We start from the raw sequence: 18365 nt of genomic DNA on the forward strand, positions 1-18365 counted from the left end.
TCCAAACTACAAAGGAAATAACCAAAATCTTTGAAATGGTCTTGAGACAGTGTATCCATTCTCCCTTGACACAAGTTTCACATTACATCTTAATAGACCACATTATGAAAGATAATAAATTAATAAAGGCTATTGTGCACTGTGAATTTTCACACTGGATGAACACATTTGGTGTTTTTATAACTGTTAGTGTAAAATAACTCTCCCTTACACTTTCACGGTGTGGAAGTCTAAAGTGATTACCCTTCATTGTAATATAAGATTTTGTGCAGGAATGCTACTTGGTTTGCGTGTTCTAGTACTTGGGGGAATGGTGAAATGTTTTGAAATGACACTTGCAAACATAAGGGACCTATTCTGATCTCAAACACTGGGGTAAGTCACGAATAAATCCACAGATGACAACTGAGTTACAATGGTGTAAAACCGGTCTAATCAAGATTAGAATCAGGGCTGTTATTAACTATAGCACTTTTCTATGTAGTAATATACAAAAGTGACTGTATGTTAACAGGAGGGCTAAATCCTTAAAAGTATGTATCCAGGGGCAAAATCTAGCCCATAGCATTCAAGTTAAATTGATAAACACATTACAGTTTAAACAAGAAGTCATAGAGAGCCTATGTAGCTTTTTCAGTGGTCTTAGCCTCCAGTCAATGTGGCAAGTAAACTCTAATATTGTAACTCTAAAGATTAAAAGTGGCTGGGTACTATAGATAGGAGGATTTTAACCTGAAGTGACCAGCCACAGATTAGTGAGTGAATAACTTAACTGCATTTTGAACCTTGGCTGCTCAGACAGTCACAGCACTTCCTAATCAAACTCTTGGATTAGGAAATCTTCTAGAAGAAGTATAGCTTTGGCAGTGAACCTTCAGGATCCCATTAAAGAGTCTCTGCTATATTCCATCGCTAGTCTGGTCCAAAACTACACACTTTACTCTGCTGGATCCTCTCCACAGCCATTTTGAATCCTCTTTTCCTTATCAGGTTGATACAGACCTGCATCATCCTCTCCTCCTTCTGACAGGGACGACAACAATGGGGGGAGGTATGATACAACTGCTCATTGTTTTGCTTCACAAAACCCTGCCACAGGGCACAGATTAACACCAAAAAATAGATGGCTGCAGCCGAAGAAAAACATTTTTCAGAATGCCTCCACTTGATTAATGAAGTAATGGCACAAACCACTGTTTGACTTTCATCATGCGCTATACATTCTTTGCCACTTCTCCTCTAGAAATATCAGCTGTAACTGGGAATTTTCTGCAATGTTCTTTTCTTCTGAAGGGGTCTTATTCCCTCAAAGTTTTTAAAGAAGACCACAGGGATTAAAATGGCTGAGTTTACAATAAAATTATTTTGGTATAGGAGGGGAAAAGACAACCTTTTCTTAAACAAATTTTTAGTGCCTGATCATAGGACTACTTGTGTGAACAGGAACTACCCTCATGGCTGCAGGATCTGAACACAGGATTTTTCCACATTAGCAAATGTTATCTCATCTTTCTTTTCAAATTACATTTGATATATACAAAGACCCAGATTGCAGTGTCAAGAGATAGGCAGGTATCACTACATATCTTGAAAAATCCACCTGTGTATTTGGCACTACTGAGTTTTAGGAGCTATATGTCAATGCACACATTTAAGAGCCTCCAGGCAAGACTGGTGATTAGAATCATACCACCTTCATTCTATAGCAGAGCTCATTGTTTGCTTTATTTTTGTTAAAAAAAAAAACACAGAAATGATTTGATGATAACTTATTTCCTGCAAGCCAGCAGAAGGACACCACCTTTCGGTTCTAGTTTTCTAGTTGTTTGCAACCTGCTACAGCGGGGCTGCACTTCTATCAGCTACTGTTCAACTTTGATCCACTGTCCTTGAATTGGAAGTGAAAGGTGGGGGGGAGGGGAGGATAAAACCGGTGTGCCCAATTCTCCCTACAGATACTAACTCCATACATGCATCCGAAGGCTAAAGAATATTGCCTAATAGAACTAAGTAAAAAAAGTGAGTCTTCTTCATTTATTGTGATAATGCAACACTGTAAATACTTCTTAGAGGTATTTTGATACTGTGAGGTATGTGAATGAGACTCTTGACTGACTCCTAGCTGATAAAAATTCAACACTTCTCTTCCTTGCTTAACCATCAGACTTTCCTTAGTTCATCTGGTAGAGCTACTACTTTATGATGTCCATGTCCTGGTATGGACCGTGCACAAGATAGTCAATTAGTGGATTCCATTAAGTCCCTTAGCAATGTCTAGGCACTGCTAACTGGAAGTCAACAACAGCTATTGCTATTACTATAGTAGCAAATGCCACTTCAATCAGTTGTTCAAGATACCCAACCTTCCACTATTCTGAGATGTATATTGTTAATGTACTTCAAGATAGAACTTGAAAGATCTGAAAAGTATTTGACATCTGGCACAGTGACTCAATTAATTACTCTGTTGAATTAATTACTGTGCTGAATCTCTTGAACCAACAACTGCAAGTTTAAACTCAGCATCAGAGTACTGCCTGGAATATGAACCAGTTTAAAAGAGTATTATTTCATCTTCAGATTTTATTCAAGGCTGACTAAAAGGAGTGTAAGTAGGTAGTATCTTTTGTAATAAGGTAAATAAATCCTCTATGGGAGATACCATCACACTGCTACCACTCCAAGAATCATTAAGGACAGATAATGAATGACAAGGACTCATGCTCACCCATACCTTTCAAGAGTCAGCCATGAGCAGATGTGTTGGATCAAGTATGAAAATCCAACTGCAAATACTGTAAAATGGTAGCCAAGAGTTCACAGAATCTTCCTTTTGTTCCTTTACCAGAGATTTACTTTTAAAGTCTTTCAAAAGATTACTTGATTTATTTATAAGGTTTATCACACCAAAATGTTTGCAGTGGTGAAACCTGCTGTCAAGCACCCATGTGAAACCATGATTGAGTCCTGGGAGGTGTGGCTTTCCCTAGATGAGCTTTTAAAAATATGTATAAATAACAAATAAACAAATACAGCTCCCTTTAAAAACAAAAGAGAGCATGTGTTTTATAGAGAATAGGAATCAAACATGTCAAATAGACAGAAAGATTAAGAATAAAACAGAAAAGCTTCAGAAAAAATATAAAATAAAAACGATTACAAGTTGGCATCAGGATTGTCAGGCCTAAACAATAAATTAAAGATTTATCAAAACGTTGATGTTTTCCTACAGCATTCTAAAGTAACAAGCTAATGCTCAGAGGCAGAGGCCTCAGTGATGGGGAAAGATCACCATTATTTGGGAAAAGCTCTTAGGAAGAAAACAGAGCTGACCAGACCACGCCAATTCCATTTCACAGCAATTCTGGAGGTTTCAAAATCTGTTTTCATTCCAATGTGGAATAAAACCAAAATCTTTTGAATGTTTCCATGAAAGCAGACTCCAAGCTTTTTGATTCAGGAATAGAGGGGGCATGTGTGTTTCTCCCTCTCTAGCCTGGTGGTTAGGGCACTCACATGCTATGTGGAAAACCCACATTCAAGACCTTACTCTGCATGATTCAGGACTGAGTTTTTCATCCCAGATCAATGCTGGTGCTAGCCCATTGGAGGCCCTAAGCAGGAGTATCCCCCCACCCAACACACACACACAATACTAAAACAGGCAAGTTCTTATAATAAAAAGTGAATGGGGCCCAAAGAAATTGCTTAGTCTGCTTTTGGCGGCTCTGAATTAGGCAGCGCAAGGGACTAGAACCCATATCTCCCATCTCCAGCTCAGTGCCTTAACCATCAGACTATAAAATGAGAGTCGGTATCATTCTCTCTCGCTGATTAAAGCTTTATTGGAACTGATAATTTCCTGAAAGATGTTTCTGTGTTGACAAAACAGCATATTTCAGCAACATTTTGTTTTGTCAAAACTGTTCTGATCAGCTGTAGCAGAGAACAGAAGAGCCCAAATACACCCGTGAGAGACCAAAAACTGGGTAGAAGTCCTGCTCTATTGGCTGTGATTGCACTCCAATTTGTCTAGAGAAACATAACAAAACAGTAGCAGTATCACTGTCACATTGCCAGTTTATTCTAATGATGCCTTTTAGAGCTCCTACATTTAAGGGTCAGTCACCATTTCTGTGATATGCTGCACTGTTTCTATTTTATAACCTGCAAATGTTTACTTAAGCTTTATATACATAAGGAAATTTTTGTTAAAATTTCCCACAGATACTATCATTGGTGGTAGCACTAGGTAAAGCAATAATGGAGAGATAGTGCTAGTTACTATGTTATGTAGGCTTGCTCTAAGCAGGTCAGACAACACTGTAACTAAAATACCAGTACCTACCAGGAATACGGTTTACACTAGTGCTCACATGCCCATCCCTGCCACCACTGATGGAGCTGATATGGAAGTAGTAATGGTGGGAAATTTTAGGAGAACATTCCAAGTAGAAATACAGACACAGTGCACAAGATTTTGGTGAAAGGATCAGCTCTGAGATATCCTGGTGCTAAGTGCTTTATAACAAAGAGATTAGAGAGACATGAAAGAGCAAACACTTATGGACCAGATTTTCAGAAGAAACCAGAGCCCAATTTGTCACAATGGGAACTGTTGGGTGCTGAAAATCTTCCCCCTTTTTAGGTTCCCAAAATGGGACCTGAGCTCTTTTGAAAATTTAGTCCCATTTATGGATGCTGAGAACTTGGAAAAACTAGCTCTATTGTGTCTAGACTATTAATCCATAATATGGATTAGTGCTTTTAGATTTAAAAAAAACCCTCTATATTAAAAGGGTTAAGAAACATTAAGGTTTAAAAATGGTACTGCAAATATAGAGTAACTACAGTATTTCTTCATTACAATTTTTAATAGGCATACTTGCATGACAATTATGCAGCAAATGTATTTTAAATATGGAAATGCATTTCTATGATATACTGTAATGAAAAAGTTTCACAATTTTTATGTCAATAATGTGTGCATGAAACCTCTGTAATAGCAGGCACTGATCTGCTAAACAGTAACTGCTCCAAAGCTCTATCCTTTCAAGGAAATGCAGATTTTAAGTGTCTAAAACAAAAAAATTAAGAGATAGGAATTACACTATTTTTAACATACTAAATTATGGCTCAGCAGTGCAGTACTTATATGGACCTCTGAGTTCAGCGAAATCAGGGCTAATTTGGACTATACCTCACATAATTCTAGGCACCCATGTCAGAATCCTTCAATACCTTGACATAATGGCTGCAAGTTGATGACAGATTCTGTAGCTCTCAATATCCTTATGTTTAGTAGGGGTTAAATTAACTTTTATACAGGTTAACATAGTTATTGTGTATTTTCTATATACTTTGTTAATATGAATTGTTCAATAATTAATTTGTGCTCTAAAAACCCCCCTCTGATATGTTATTAAAAGTGAAAGGCATCAGTTTGGCTCAGCAGATAAGGTAAGAATCATCATATAACTCTCCTAATTCTAAAGTAACAACTTTAGAACCATTAATCTGTGCCTTGCATAACTCTTTGTAGACTGCTGCCATAGATGGACTGCTTGGAAAAGATCCAAATAGCACTGTCCATAAAAGCTTACAATGGCTTGATTTTAAGTGATTTGGTTGAGTAGCAATAAAGACTAACTCCTAAGGGATGACAAACAGCATAGCAAAGTCAACTCACTGGGCATCTACATACCAAGGTGTTATTATTCAGACCCATCTTCCCAGCAAAAGGCCCCCATGTTGTTCCAACTGGAAGCTGCTGCCGACTCTGAATCTTGCGCTCCCCATCCTTCTGGAATATCTCCAACTCTCCTGCAAACAAAGAAAACAAGCAATGTTTAGAGTACTTTCACTTGTGCCTTGACAACAACCACCTTCGTCTTTGTGTTTGTTTTACATGCACAATGTTCTGAGGACCCATAAAATGAGAATTAATTATGCTTGTCTGAAAAACAACTGATCTTGTCATCCTGAGAAAAAAAACTAAACCTTTTTCCTTATAATTATATTCAAATTTGGGTTATAAAGTCCCATTTCTTTCTTGCATCTTTTCACACCCATTATATTTTGAAGGCATTTTTATTTGGTAAGTCTTTGAGAATGAGAGAGAATAACAGTTATTCAAGAGGCTTTGATCGAATGCTGAGGAGGAGGTGATGGCTGCAGAAAGAAAAAGTGCAACAGGAAGTACAACACTGGGGTTAACATCCTTCCTGCATTTCACTGTCACAAACAGCCAAATTCTGAAGTCTATACTCAAGCAAAATTTCTATTGGGCTACATTCTTTTCTCATTTACACCAATGTAAATACAGAGTAACCCCACTGACTTTGGTGGAGTTCCTCTGGGTTTATACAGGTATATAGATAAAAATAATTTATCTCAACTAAAGTTTTGCCTGAGTCAGGGTTTCAGGATTTGACCTGAAGTAATTAAGACTAGTAGATCTAGTGCCAATATGTTTGCTCTAAGAAAAGTAAGAAAAAGTGGGTGTCAAAAACTCTGTCACTTTTTATTTTATTTTCTTCCACTGGAAAAAAATCATAATGTAACTCTGTGCTACTTTCTCTCACTTACAGAGAGGAATTAAAGACTGAAATTATAATTTCTAAACATGAAGTTACTATCTTTCTGAAAGGTTTCAGAGTAACAGCCGTGTTAGTCTGTATTCGCAAAAAGAAAAGGAGTACTTGTGGCACCTTAGAGACTAACCAATTTATTTGAGCATGAGCTTTTGTGAGCTACAGCTCACTTCATCGGATGCATACCGTGGAAACTGTAGCAGACTTTATATATACACAGAGAATATGAAACAACACTTTCAAAACTAAACGAAAGTATTTCTTTATTTCACTGTTTAACTTCCCCTCTCACTGATCTAGTGGAAAAAAGGAGGAGAAAAAGGGGGAGGGGGAAAAAGGGGGCACTTTTCCAGAATTTTAAAACAAAAAATATCAAAAATACTGAAAAATTGCAAGTTTTTTTCTGAAAATTTTCCCTTTTACATTTTTACAAGATACAAAAACATTTCTTAAAACAATTTTGCCAAAAAAATTGTTTCATACAAAATCCCATTTTTGACAAACACATTTTTCAACATACTGTTGCCCATCTGAGCTCCGGCCTCTATGAAGTTAGCTATTCTGGATGAAATCATTTCCATATTGAAGTCAATGGCAAAACTCACACTGACTTCAATGGGGCCAGAATTTCACCTCGCTTCCCCTTTATGGTATGTCCTATTCTTCCCTTCATATATTGATCAGCTGTGACAATAATTCTTGTCTTCCACATCAACATAATTCTTCCCATCAACTGCAGGTAGTATTATATGAATCACAACTGTGATTTTTCACAAAGATCAGAGATTCTGCCTACTCAATTACTAAACTGGATGCCTATCCTGGATTTAGGGCTGGTGATGGTTGCAAAATTGACCTTGTGGGGGTGGGAATGAGGGGAATGAGAATCTCTCCCTTGCTGGCAAGCAATCCCACAAGCTTTCAACACATCTCCCATACTAGTCACTCATATGAATATCTGGCTTTATGATACATCCAGACTGTGGAGAAGGTTTTCCTTGTTCATGGGAATAAACCCCGACCATTTTCCAAGGAGCAGAATTGGTTCTGGGCTCTGTTTCCAGGCAAGATATCTGTATTTCAGTAGTGAGTACTGCAGATTGCAAAAATACTCCATTAAACATTGTGGTCCATATCCTTCATGTAAACTGGCACAAATCCAGTCAGCTATATTGGTTTACACCAGTTTATAAATATGAGAATAAGTATTCTTTATAATGACAGCTTCAGACATTTGCAAAGGTGATATATAAATTGGAAAGGTTAATTATGTAGCAATTATATCCAACATACATTTTTTAAAATTTCTATAGGAATACTGAGAGAAATGAAATTAACTTTTGAACAATCTCTGTAAGATAATTAGAGATGGGGGGTTTTTCGGAACTGCAGGTCAACATGTTGAACATACACACACTGTAGCATTTTCTACATAAAGATGAAACCAGGAGCATTTGCTTGCTTTTTACACACTAAAAAAAGCCAAGTCTATGGACATGTCACATTTAACTGATACCAGAGGAATCATGAGAATCTTTGAAAACCCTTTCAAAAAATAATTCAGCCTCCCTTTCTGCCACTGACATTTTTCATCTGAAAAGGGTTCAGATTCAGTCAAACAGTGACTCCTTATCTGCACCTGTGGATTTACAACAGGCCTGTCTTTTAATGGATTAAGAACGACAAATTTAGGGCAGATCATCCAGTGATACCCAAACACCGAGAAAAGTTTTAAAGTGCACACGTTTATGCTTTCTTTTATTTAAATAAGTAAGAGTCCTAATATTAACTGTGTATCTTAAAAGATGTTTAGGAAGGAAACAGGCATAAAAAAACCAGTAATCACTTTCCAAAATAATGGATGTTTTTTTCTTCCACGTTGGCTACCGAATAGGTTTCCATGTGCTTTCCCCCTCTTTTATTCTCCTTTGCTGTGTTAAGCCTAAATGTGTATTTTGGTGCAAACCACGGATTTCATCATTGCATTGCAGTTTTATATCAGTGTCACTCCCGTTTGAGTAGCTCAGTGGTGAATCATGTCCAAGCTGTTTTAAAATATGCTCTTCTAGGGTTATAATATAATAGGGTTATAATAGATGCCTAGTAGCAACTACTGTAGTGAAGGCCGTGAAACACAGTGTATTATGACAGGTTTCAGAGTAACAGCCGTGTTAGTCTGTATTCGCAAAAAGAAAAGGAGTATTTGTGGCACCTTATAGACTAACCAATTTATTTGAGCATGAGCTTTCGTGAGCCACAGCTTATCCCCCTCATTACCCACGTTCATATCTTTTCAGAACAAGACACCTTGTGGGCCGAAATTTTCCATGCTTAGATTTACCTGAAGCTACATTTGTTTCAGCAGCCATTTTAAAGTGACAGATCAGTATGTGTGTATGTGGGGGGGGGGGGGGAAAGGGAGTGTTACATTTTATCCCATTGTAAACAAACCATGCTTTCTTTGAACAAGGATGAAACAAAAAACAAATAAAGTTTGATCCTTGGCACAGTTGTTCTTCTCACTCAGGACCTTTGCTTGACTTAGGGAAAAATGAAATTTAACAAGTATTGACTTCAAAATCACCTCTGAGCAAGTCTGATATACATTTATTAAGATTTTGTACCAGAACCTGTGTCCTTATCCCATTTGTGACATCACTACATATGTTCCTCTGCTTGAGCAGAAAGGGCCAGAGGTTGGCACCTCAGTTTGTAGGAGAAAGATAATAAATATCACTATTAGAAATCCTCCTCCAGTCTCCCCTAAACATTGAGGATGGGGGGGGGGAAATCAGAGTTTTAGGGTGTCTGACATTTTCATTGCATTTTACAATCTTCTATAAATTTGAATTTCCGTGTAGAGTGGAAGATACCAAAACTGTGGCAAGGAGGGGATCAAACTTGTGAGATGAAAGATCAATGGCTCTTCTGTAGTTTCTGTCTTGCTTGTTTATGGCATGTTCCCCTTAGATCTAAGCAAGTGACCTCAGAGTTATGGCCCAGCGGCCACTCTGTGAATCTCAGAGGAGACTGTATTAAGAAGAAAATCTGCATTTGAATATGAATTGAAAAGGAGTCCCCTAAGCCTTACTCTAACTGGAGAGTTTGGGTCAGTCCTGACAATACAAGATGGAAGTAGGGGGCATAGTGCTCTGAGACGCTGCTGTCCCTTCCCTGACTGCGGCTACTCAGAATCTCCCTAGCTGACCACTCTACCACATTGCAGAGAAGGGAAAAGAAGAACTGGTTACTCTATTGCGTGATTACCAGGCAGGAGTAGGAATCCTGGGCATAGTGGTATAAGAGTTTGACAGGCACTGCCTTTCCTTAGGGAAGTCCCTTCCCCACACAACCACCAAGGGGAAAAGGGGAAAAGCTGAGGGCCAACAACCAGTAAAAGCTCTCTGATTCTGTACTTCAGCCCAAAGGGAGCGGAAAATTCTATGCACAATGTGCTGTTTGCTATTTCTGCCTATTTGTAATCTTTACTGGACAACTTTGACATGGAACTAATGTATATATTTACACTTAATAACAAGTGATAACAAGCACAATTCATACACAGCGGTCAAGAATATAGTATTTGAATGCATCATGACTAGTATGCCAAATTTTAACATCAGACTCTTAGTTATATTTTGCTGTATTCATTCAGCAATGCATCCCCAGACCTGCTAATTGTCCTATTGAGAAGTACAGTAGAGAGCATAACTAAGGGGCCACTAAGAAACATGGGCAAATAGATGTCCTGCCTTTAAGATTTGTAAATTAGGTACAAACTGGAATTAATGGACATTTCAGTTTTCGTGATAGTTACTTCACTTTCCTTTGCTGTACAGCAACTTACTTTTTGCAGCTTGTTCTTCAAGAACATCCTTATTTCCAGCTTGCTGAGTAAGTTTATACAAAATATTTGAAACACATTGTATGGGCTAATCAATTTTGGTAAAAGATAATGTTGTTAGTGCTGTGGGCTGTTTCTCTTATCTTGTTGATATAGTATACTTTTAAAGTCTGTGATTACTCAAAGACTTATGATAGCTGCACTGTAAAAGAAGCCCCAAGTCATGACTCACTAGTACAGCTACAAAACATCCCATGGCTTTTAAGATATCAGGCCACCTTGGTGGATCTTGGGACAGAAATAAAGGACTCCACTGTAGGAAATTCTTTCCTATTTGTAGATATTGTAAGGGATGCCCATAAATCCCTAGTAATTAAGGGAACATGTTCTATGCTTTTCAATAAATCATAACCCACTTTTTTATAACTTCAGAAAACATGTAGTGTTTTGTATAACAGTGGTACCCAGTAGCAGTTATTGGTCCTTTACAGGATTTGACCATGGTTTCAAATATCAGAGGAATCTAAGTACAGCAAAAATAGTACAATAAATGGTATTTTCTGGACATGGTAACCACTAACTTTCATCCATCTGCCCACATTCTAGAGTAAGAAACAAGGGTGCACACAGCAGAAGGTGATTGACAGGCAGCACCCGTTTGGCACAGTTACTCTACTCATAAATAATTTTGCCTCCATCTATATATTTTAAATATTGAAAAAATTGCAGGAAAGCACTTGGCAACCTAATGGCAATAACCTTTTATTAGGAATAGCCTTATAACAGGAGCCCATTTAGCAAAAGTGTATGGGCCAGATCTTCCTCTGGTGTAAATGGATGTTCGCTCACTGACTCCACTGGAGCTCTGCCAATTTCCACTGGCTAAGGCTCTTGCCCTATATAGGTATATTTCTTCATGTCTGAGAAACTGTATATTGTGGAATCAAATATGGATAGCCGTAAAGTCACACTGAGTTCAAAAAGCTCTCAAAGGTTGTTGAAATCCTCAATCTCTGACAAGGCCAGCAAAGGTGCCTGAAGTATGGCATACAGTACCTTTTACTGATCTACAATTTAACTATTGGATAGCTGCCTGCCTGGTTACATACAGTAATGGTTTAAGTGGGACATTTAACTGGTGATTCTCTCCACTACAAAAATGAAGCTAAGCTACTGTGCACACCTCTGAATACTGTAAAAAAATGGTTACTCACCTTCTCATAACTGTTGTTACACCTCTACTGTTCGAGATGTGTTGCTCATGTCCATTCCATTTAGGTGTGTGCATGCCGCATGCATAGTCATCAGAAGGTTCTTCCCCTAGCAGCACCCATGGGTTCGGCTGTGGAGCCCCCTGGAGTGGAGCCCTCATAGCGGTGAATATAGGTCCTTGCCGACCCGCCGCCTCTTCAGTTCCTTCTTGCTAGCTACTCCGACAGAGGGGAAGGTGGGTGGGTCTTGGAATGGACATTAGCAACACGTCTCAAAGAACAACAGTTACAAGAATGTGAGTAACTGGGTTTTTTTGAGTGCTTGCTCATGTTGATTCCAATTAGGTGACTCCCAAACCCTAAATAGGAGGTGGGGTCAGAGTTCATGGAATCACTGACTGGAGCACCGCTCTGCCAAATGCTGCATCATCTCTGGTGTGCTGGCTGATAGCATAATGAGAGGTGAAAGTGTAACCATGTCGCCACCCTGCAGATCTCCTGGATCAGGACCTGGGCCAGGAACACTGCCAAGGAGGCCTGCTCTCTTGTGGAATGTGCCATTAGTGCAGGAACCTTTGCCAGATCGTAGCATGCCCGGATACAGGATGTGATCCATGATGAAATTCTCTGTGATGAGACCGGGAGGCCCTTCATTCTATCCACAACTGCCATGAACAACTGGTTCGATTTACGGAATGACTCTGTGCGTTCAATGTAAAAGGCCAGTGCTCGTCGAACATCCAAGGAATGTAGCCTTTGTTCTCAGCTATCCACGTGAGATTTAGGATAAAAGACCAATAGGAAAATGCCCTGACCAGCGTGGAATTGGGACTCAACTTTTTGGAGAAAGGCTGAATGAGGCCTGAGTTGCACCTTGTCCTTATAAAAAACGGTATAAGGAGGATCGGAGGTTAGAGCTTTAAGCTCTGATGCTCTCCTTGGTGACATAATGGCAACTAGGAAGGCCACCTTCCATGATAGGTAGAGCAATGAACAAGTCACCAGGGGTTCAAATGGGGGCCCCAATAGTCTTGACAGGACCAGGTTGAGATCCCACACTGGGATTGGTTGCCTAACCCGCCTGTCCACACCTTTCAGGAAACAACTGACCATCAGGTTGGCGAAGACTGAACATACGGCTGCTCCCGGGTGGAAGGCTGATATGGCTGCCAGGTGGACCTTGAGTGTTGATGTCAAGAGGCCCTCTGTTTTAGGTGTAGTAGGTAGTCTAAGATGAGTGGTATGGGTGCCTGCGTCGGGGGAGCGCGAACCTGAGAACACCTAATTGCAAATCTTGTCCGCTTGGGCAGGTAGGTGGCCCTGGTGGATAGTTTCCTGCTACCAAGTAGGACGTCCCTAACGGGCTCGGAGCACATGAGCTCCATTGGGTTTAGTCATGAAACTTACAAGCGGTGAGGTGGAGAGACTTCGAGATCGGGATGATGAAAGCAACTGTGGTCTTGGGTAATCAGGTCCGGAAGCAGGGGCAATGAGATTGGAGCATCCATCGACAGTTCCAGGAGCGTGGTATACCAGTGCTGGTGAAGCCGCCTTGTCCCTGAGGATCTTGAGCAGAACCTTGTGGATGAGCAGAAATGGTGGGAATGCGTACAATAGATGGTCCATCCAGGAGAGGAAGAACACGTCCACAAGAGAGCCCAGACTCTGATTCCAGAAGGAACAGAACCAAGGGCATTTTCTGTTGCTCTTTGTGGCGAACAGGTCGATTTGAAGAACTCCCCACCTTTGGAAAATGTTGTGCACTATGTCGAGGCAGACAAACCACTCGTGACTGTGGAAGGATCTGCTGAGGTAGTCTGCCAGCTCCTTCTGAGAACCTGTGTGGTAAGATGCTTCCAGGTGAATAGAGTGGGCTATGAGGAAGTCCCACAGCTCGAGGGCTTCCCAACATAGGGGAGAGGAATGAGCTCCACCTGTCTTATTTATATAAAACATCAAAGTTGTGTTGTCCGTCATGACCCCCACACACTTCCCTTGCAAATGGGCCTTGAAGGTTTGGCATGCTAGTCGGACCGCTCTCAGCTCTTCGTCGCTGATGTGGAGTGAGAGCTCATCTTGCGACCACAGACACTGCGTCTGGAGTTTCCTCAGGTGAGCACCCCATCCCAATGCTGACACATCTGTCACCAGGGACAGAGAGGGCTGGGGCTTGTCAAAGTTGACTCCCTCACACACCTCCTGTGGGTTGAGCCACCAATGAAGAGACTCAAGAACTGCCACTGGGAGGGTGACCATCTTGTCCAGACTGTCACGTCTGGCCTATAGGCTGACGCTAGCCAAGCTTGGAGAGGGCTGAGCTTCAGGTTCACGTGTTGTTCCATGTATGTACTTTCCTCCATGTGGCCGAGGAGCTTTAAGCAATCCCTTGCTGTGGAGGCGGGTACCACTTGAAGCTTTGAATTACGTCTGTCATTGAAACTATGAAAACTAGGGGAAGCACTTGTGAAGGCAAGCGACCACAGTTCCAACGACCATCACTGGTGGTAAGAAGGAACTGAAGAGGCAGTGGGTTGGCAGGGACCTATTATTCACTGCCGTTAGGGCACCGCTCCAGGGGACTCCACAGCTGACCCAATGGGTGCTGCTAGGGGAGAAACCTGCCAACGACTGTGCACGCAGCGTACACACACCTAATAGGAATCAACATGAGCAAGCACTCGAAGAAGAACACAATGAATTTACATAAAAGACATGGTGTCCCATTTATGCTGTTGCAATTCCTCTCAAAACAAGGTAGAGCTCAGCATATAAAATGATCATGCACTTGCCTGATGGACTTAAAGTACCTTATCGGGATGCCTCTTCTAAATTCTCCACTCTCAGTTCTCAAGTCTCTGAGACACAACACACACTAAAATACAGTTTTGAACATAAACTTGAAATACAACGTTCTCTATTCAAGTACTCCAGTCAAAACCTGATAAATCAGGCTAGCCATGCAGTGATCTTATCCTTTCTGACTCTTTAATAAATCGAACCTTGTAAGTTCACACTGTTGGAAGTTGTCACTAAATGAAATTGTGACCTTATCCGATGCGTGAACTTATCCTGCTGACAACTACATTTATTGTGTGGATAAGAAAGCAAAAAAAAAAACCAAAAAACCCCACAACTTTTGATAATTGTGATCTAGTCCATATGTAACTTTAACATATGGGATCTTTTTGATGTTCCATTAATGATTGGCTATGATCAGACCCTCTACTCAGAGAAAAACATTCTCCATAGGTAAGTGCCAGGGACACTGGAAGACAGTATTAAAAGTGCATGAAGAGGTACTGGGTGACAGCAGTGAATCAGAAGCTATTAGCCTAACACAAAGAGCTTTGAATTAGCTTGTAATTGCACCAGAAAAGATAACATAATGGAGGTGGCAAAATAGAAACACTCCCCTTTCACAGGATTCATTCAGTAGCTGAAAACCCTAAAACAAGTAACTGGAAATCTATGTACTGGTAACCTAAAGCATGCTCAGTCACAGCACTCCTTGATGAATGCATAATACGCCCGTTTGCCACACCGACTGGAAGTTACCATAACCAATGCTGAAGAACATCAGTTGATAAGGTTATTAATAGAGATATGATATGAAAATGCCCAATTGTCTGTTACAGTGTTTGTCTGTCAAGTACTAAATATACTGTTACTTAATTCAGTTTAAGTATGAAAGTTAGCTCACACTTCTCCATAACTGATAGCACTGTATTCCATTCTGAAGTGTATTAGCTCTGGAAACAGGTGACTTGACAGGTGTTACAGTTGGATCTATTTCACAGCACTACAAAATCTACTGTGGGATATGTACAGCTGCTGTGGCTGTCACATTAGAAACGGTATTACATACACATGAGGAAAGGTCACACTAGGGTTCAAACAGAACCAAGCTAAATCATGATTGATCCTTTTTAAAAAACAAACTGAAGTTACATTCCTAAGAAAAGTACACTGACAACTACTAGTATACTACATACCTATTAACCCTGACAACTTTCCTTCACCCTGGTGATGCCCCCACAATCCTGCTGACCTAATGGTTAGGGAGAAAACAATGAAAGTGCTTCTATTTCCCCATGTAATGTATCCTCACACCTTCTTGTCAACTGTCTGAAGTGGGCCATCTTGATTATCACTACAAAAGTTTTTTTCTCCTGCTGATAATAGCTCATCTTAATTAATTAGCCTCTTAGAGTTGGTATGGCAACTTCCACCTTTTCATGTTCTCTATATGTATATATATCTTCTTACTATATGTTCCATTCTATGAATCTGATGAAGTGGGCTGTAGCCACGAAAGCTTGTGCTCAAATAAATTTGTTCATCTCTAAGGTGCCACAAGTACTCCTGTTCTCTTTTTTCCATAATACATACACTCTTGCTGCTGCTTATCTGCCTTTAGTACCATCATGGCCACATCCATTCTCTCTCTCACTCACATAGCTCCTGCAGGAGGAGGGGGAAGCATATTTGCTCATGTACTTCCTTCCCCTATTCTGTAAGAGGCTTTCATCGTCCACAATATGAGCCCCAGGAAGCAAAGGGAGTGAAAGAACATGTCAGGGAGCGGGTAGGGAAAAAAACAGGAAGAGAGAGCCTGGGAAGTGTGTTGCGGAAAGCATAGAAGGGGAGAAAAAGGGGATGGATAGAATCAGGAGAGAGAGAGGGTGCCTGGTGAAGGAGTAAATGAGGGGAGAGAAACTGGGCTTGGTGAGGGGTGAAAGGGAGCCCCTGGAAAACAACAAAACTATTCACATGAGTAAGAGAAAAATTCAGCTCACTGTGTGACCCTAAGTAAATTAGTTATTCACTATCGGTGAGATTCGCAAAAGAGTGTAGTCACCTACGTCCAACATTTAGGCACCACTAAGATAATCAAACTCCTGGTCAGCTGCCACCTAAGCCTGTGCGTGCCTAAATCTCCACTGTTAAAGTTCCCTTGGTGCTTACGTTTCTGCCAGAGAGCAAGTGCACAGCCATCTCAATGTAGGCACTCAGATTGCTATTTCATGCATAAGTCCCAGCGGGATCCTCAAACGAGGCATTCCCCAATGTATTTTGCCCGTATGGGCCCAATCTGGTTGATGTGCTCACACAAAATAGCCACACTCCTCTCTCTGGCATTTCCTACGTGCTAGATTAGGTGGCTGCCAGCTCACCACGCTCTGTTTTTTGTGGAACTCATTCTTAGGCATCTAACTCTCTCCATACATTGTACACAGAGTCTAGTACCCAAACCTGGGGCTGCGGTTTCTACTGGGAAGCAAAGGACCCAAAAGTTAAGCACTGCAACACTCAGCATTGCAATGCCCAAGTCCCTGGGTGGATCTGGCCCTCTGTACCTCAGTTTACTTATCTGTAATGAGGAGTTTCACCAGTTTTGCAAGGCTTTGTAAAGCAATCTGAGACCCTTCGAAGAAAGGCATTATAAAAGTACAGCATTCAAAACAACATTATCTTGAGTGATGTCAGAATGTACCTTTTTAATTTCTTCAGCAAATCCCCATGACTCCCAATGAGAAAACTCTATGTACCCAAGGCCTCTCTCTGTAGTTCTAATGTGCCCATATTATCATGCTATCTGAACACCCAATTTGAAAAAGTATTTCAATTCCTCCTGCATGTTTTTTCCAGGTTATTTGTTAATAAAGATAGCCAATTTCACAACTCACCCAGACCAGTCAGGAATCACTGAGATCTGGCTGGATGAGGCTGCAGGCCTTTTTTTTTTTTTTTTGGCATGGCTGGTTCTAGCCTGGTATTCAGCAATTCATCAATTGTATGGAGAATGAAGAGGTAGCTGGGGTTGACAGGTGCATAAAGTGCTAGCTGTAAGACTGGAGGAGAAAGGCCATTGCTGTGATTTTTTTCATCCTACTTTAATTGTACAAGGTCCACTATGGAGATATGTTTATTTGAGTATCCTGATATTTCTTGTGTCCCTAATTCTGAACCAAAGTATATGGTTTTGCTGTTGTATGTACCACCAAATGCAGGGGGGATGTTAAAGCTCAATTCTCTGAGTGGTATCTAACATACCATTAAAGGTTTTTCAGATTATGTCCGCCATATAGCTTCATGAAAGTACTGGATTCAAGGATCTCAATTCATCTGAAATTAAACAGCTCTATAATTCCATGGGGTGGAGAACGTTTTTAATCTTTGTGCAGTGTTAGATGAGTAAATATGTCCTATAACCTATATTATCTACCCTAATATGAAACTTCTTTGAATTTGTGATTCTTGTGATAGGTTGCTATACTTATCTCTGATGTAAAGAACCATTGCTAAGAAGGTTGTACTATCAAGAACAATACTTTATTTGTACTTTTCAAGGATCAATCTCAAGATACTTTATGAATATGAATTAAATGAGTCTCACAACACCCTACTGAAGTATGTGAAATATGTAAATATTACTATATTCACTTTTTCGAAGGGAAATTGAGGCACAGAGAGGCTAGCATTTTGAAATGTGTATGTCCAAAGTTAGGAACCTAAGTGCATGTTTGGGAACTTTTTTCGGAGATGCTGAAACTTGCAGCTCCCATTTACTCTCATGATTGGTACCTCTAAAAATCAGCCCACTTCTCTAATTGACTTAATATAGATTTTGGCCAAGAAGACTTGTGCAAGGTCTCAGAGACAGCAGCCAAGTTGGAAATAGGATTCCCGTCTTTCATTTCCCCTCTTTACCATGGG

At 40.3% G+C, this 18365-nt stretch overlaps 1 protein-coding gene across 2 annotated transcripts in view; it reads right to left on the bottom strand.

The window, feature by feature from the left end:
- The window catches only part of ZFPM2 (zinc finger protein, FOG family member 2), a 429791-nt gene that overhangs the window by 202327 nt on the left and 209099 nt on the right, over positions 1–18365 (bottom strand). For both annotated transcript variants that reach the window (XM_077808863.1, XM_077808864.1), the window contains one exon: positions 5705–5823. In XM_077808863.1, the coding sequence (XP_077664989.1) occupies positions 5705–5823 (119 nt within the window). The remainder of the gene's footprint in view (positions 1–5704; positions 5824–18365) is intronic.

Source organism: Eretmochelys imbricata, chromosome 2, assembly GCF_965152235.1.
Source record: "Eretmochelys imbricata isolate rEreImb1 chromosome 2, rEreImb1.hap1, whole genome shotgun sequence".
NCBI lineage: Eukaryota > Metazoa > Chordata > Testudines > Cheloniidae > Eretmochelys > Eretmochelys imbricata.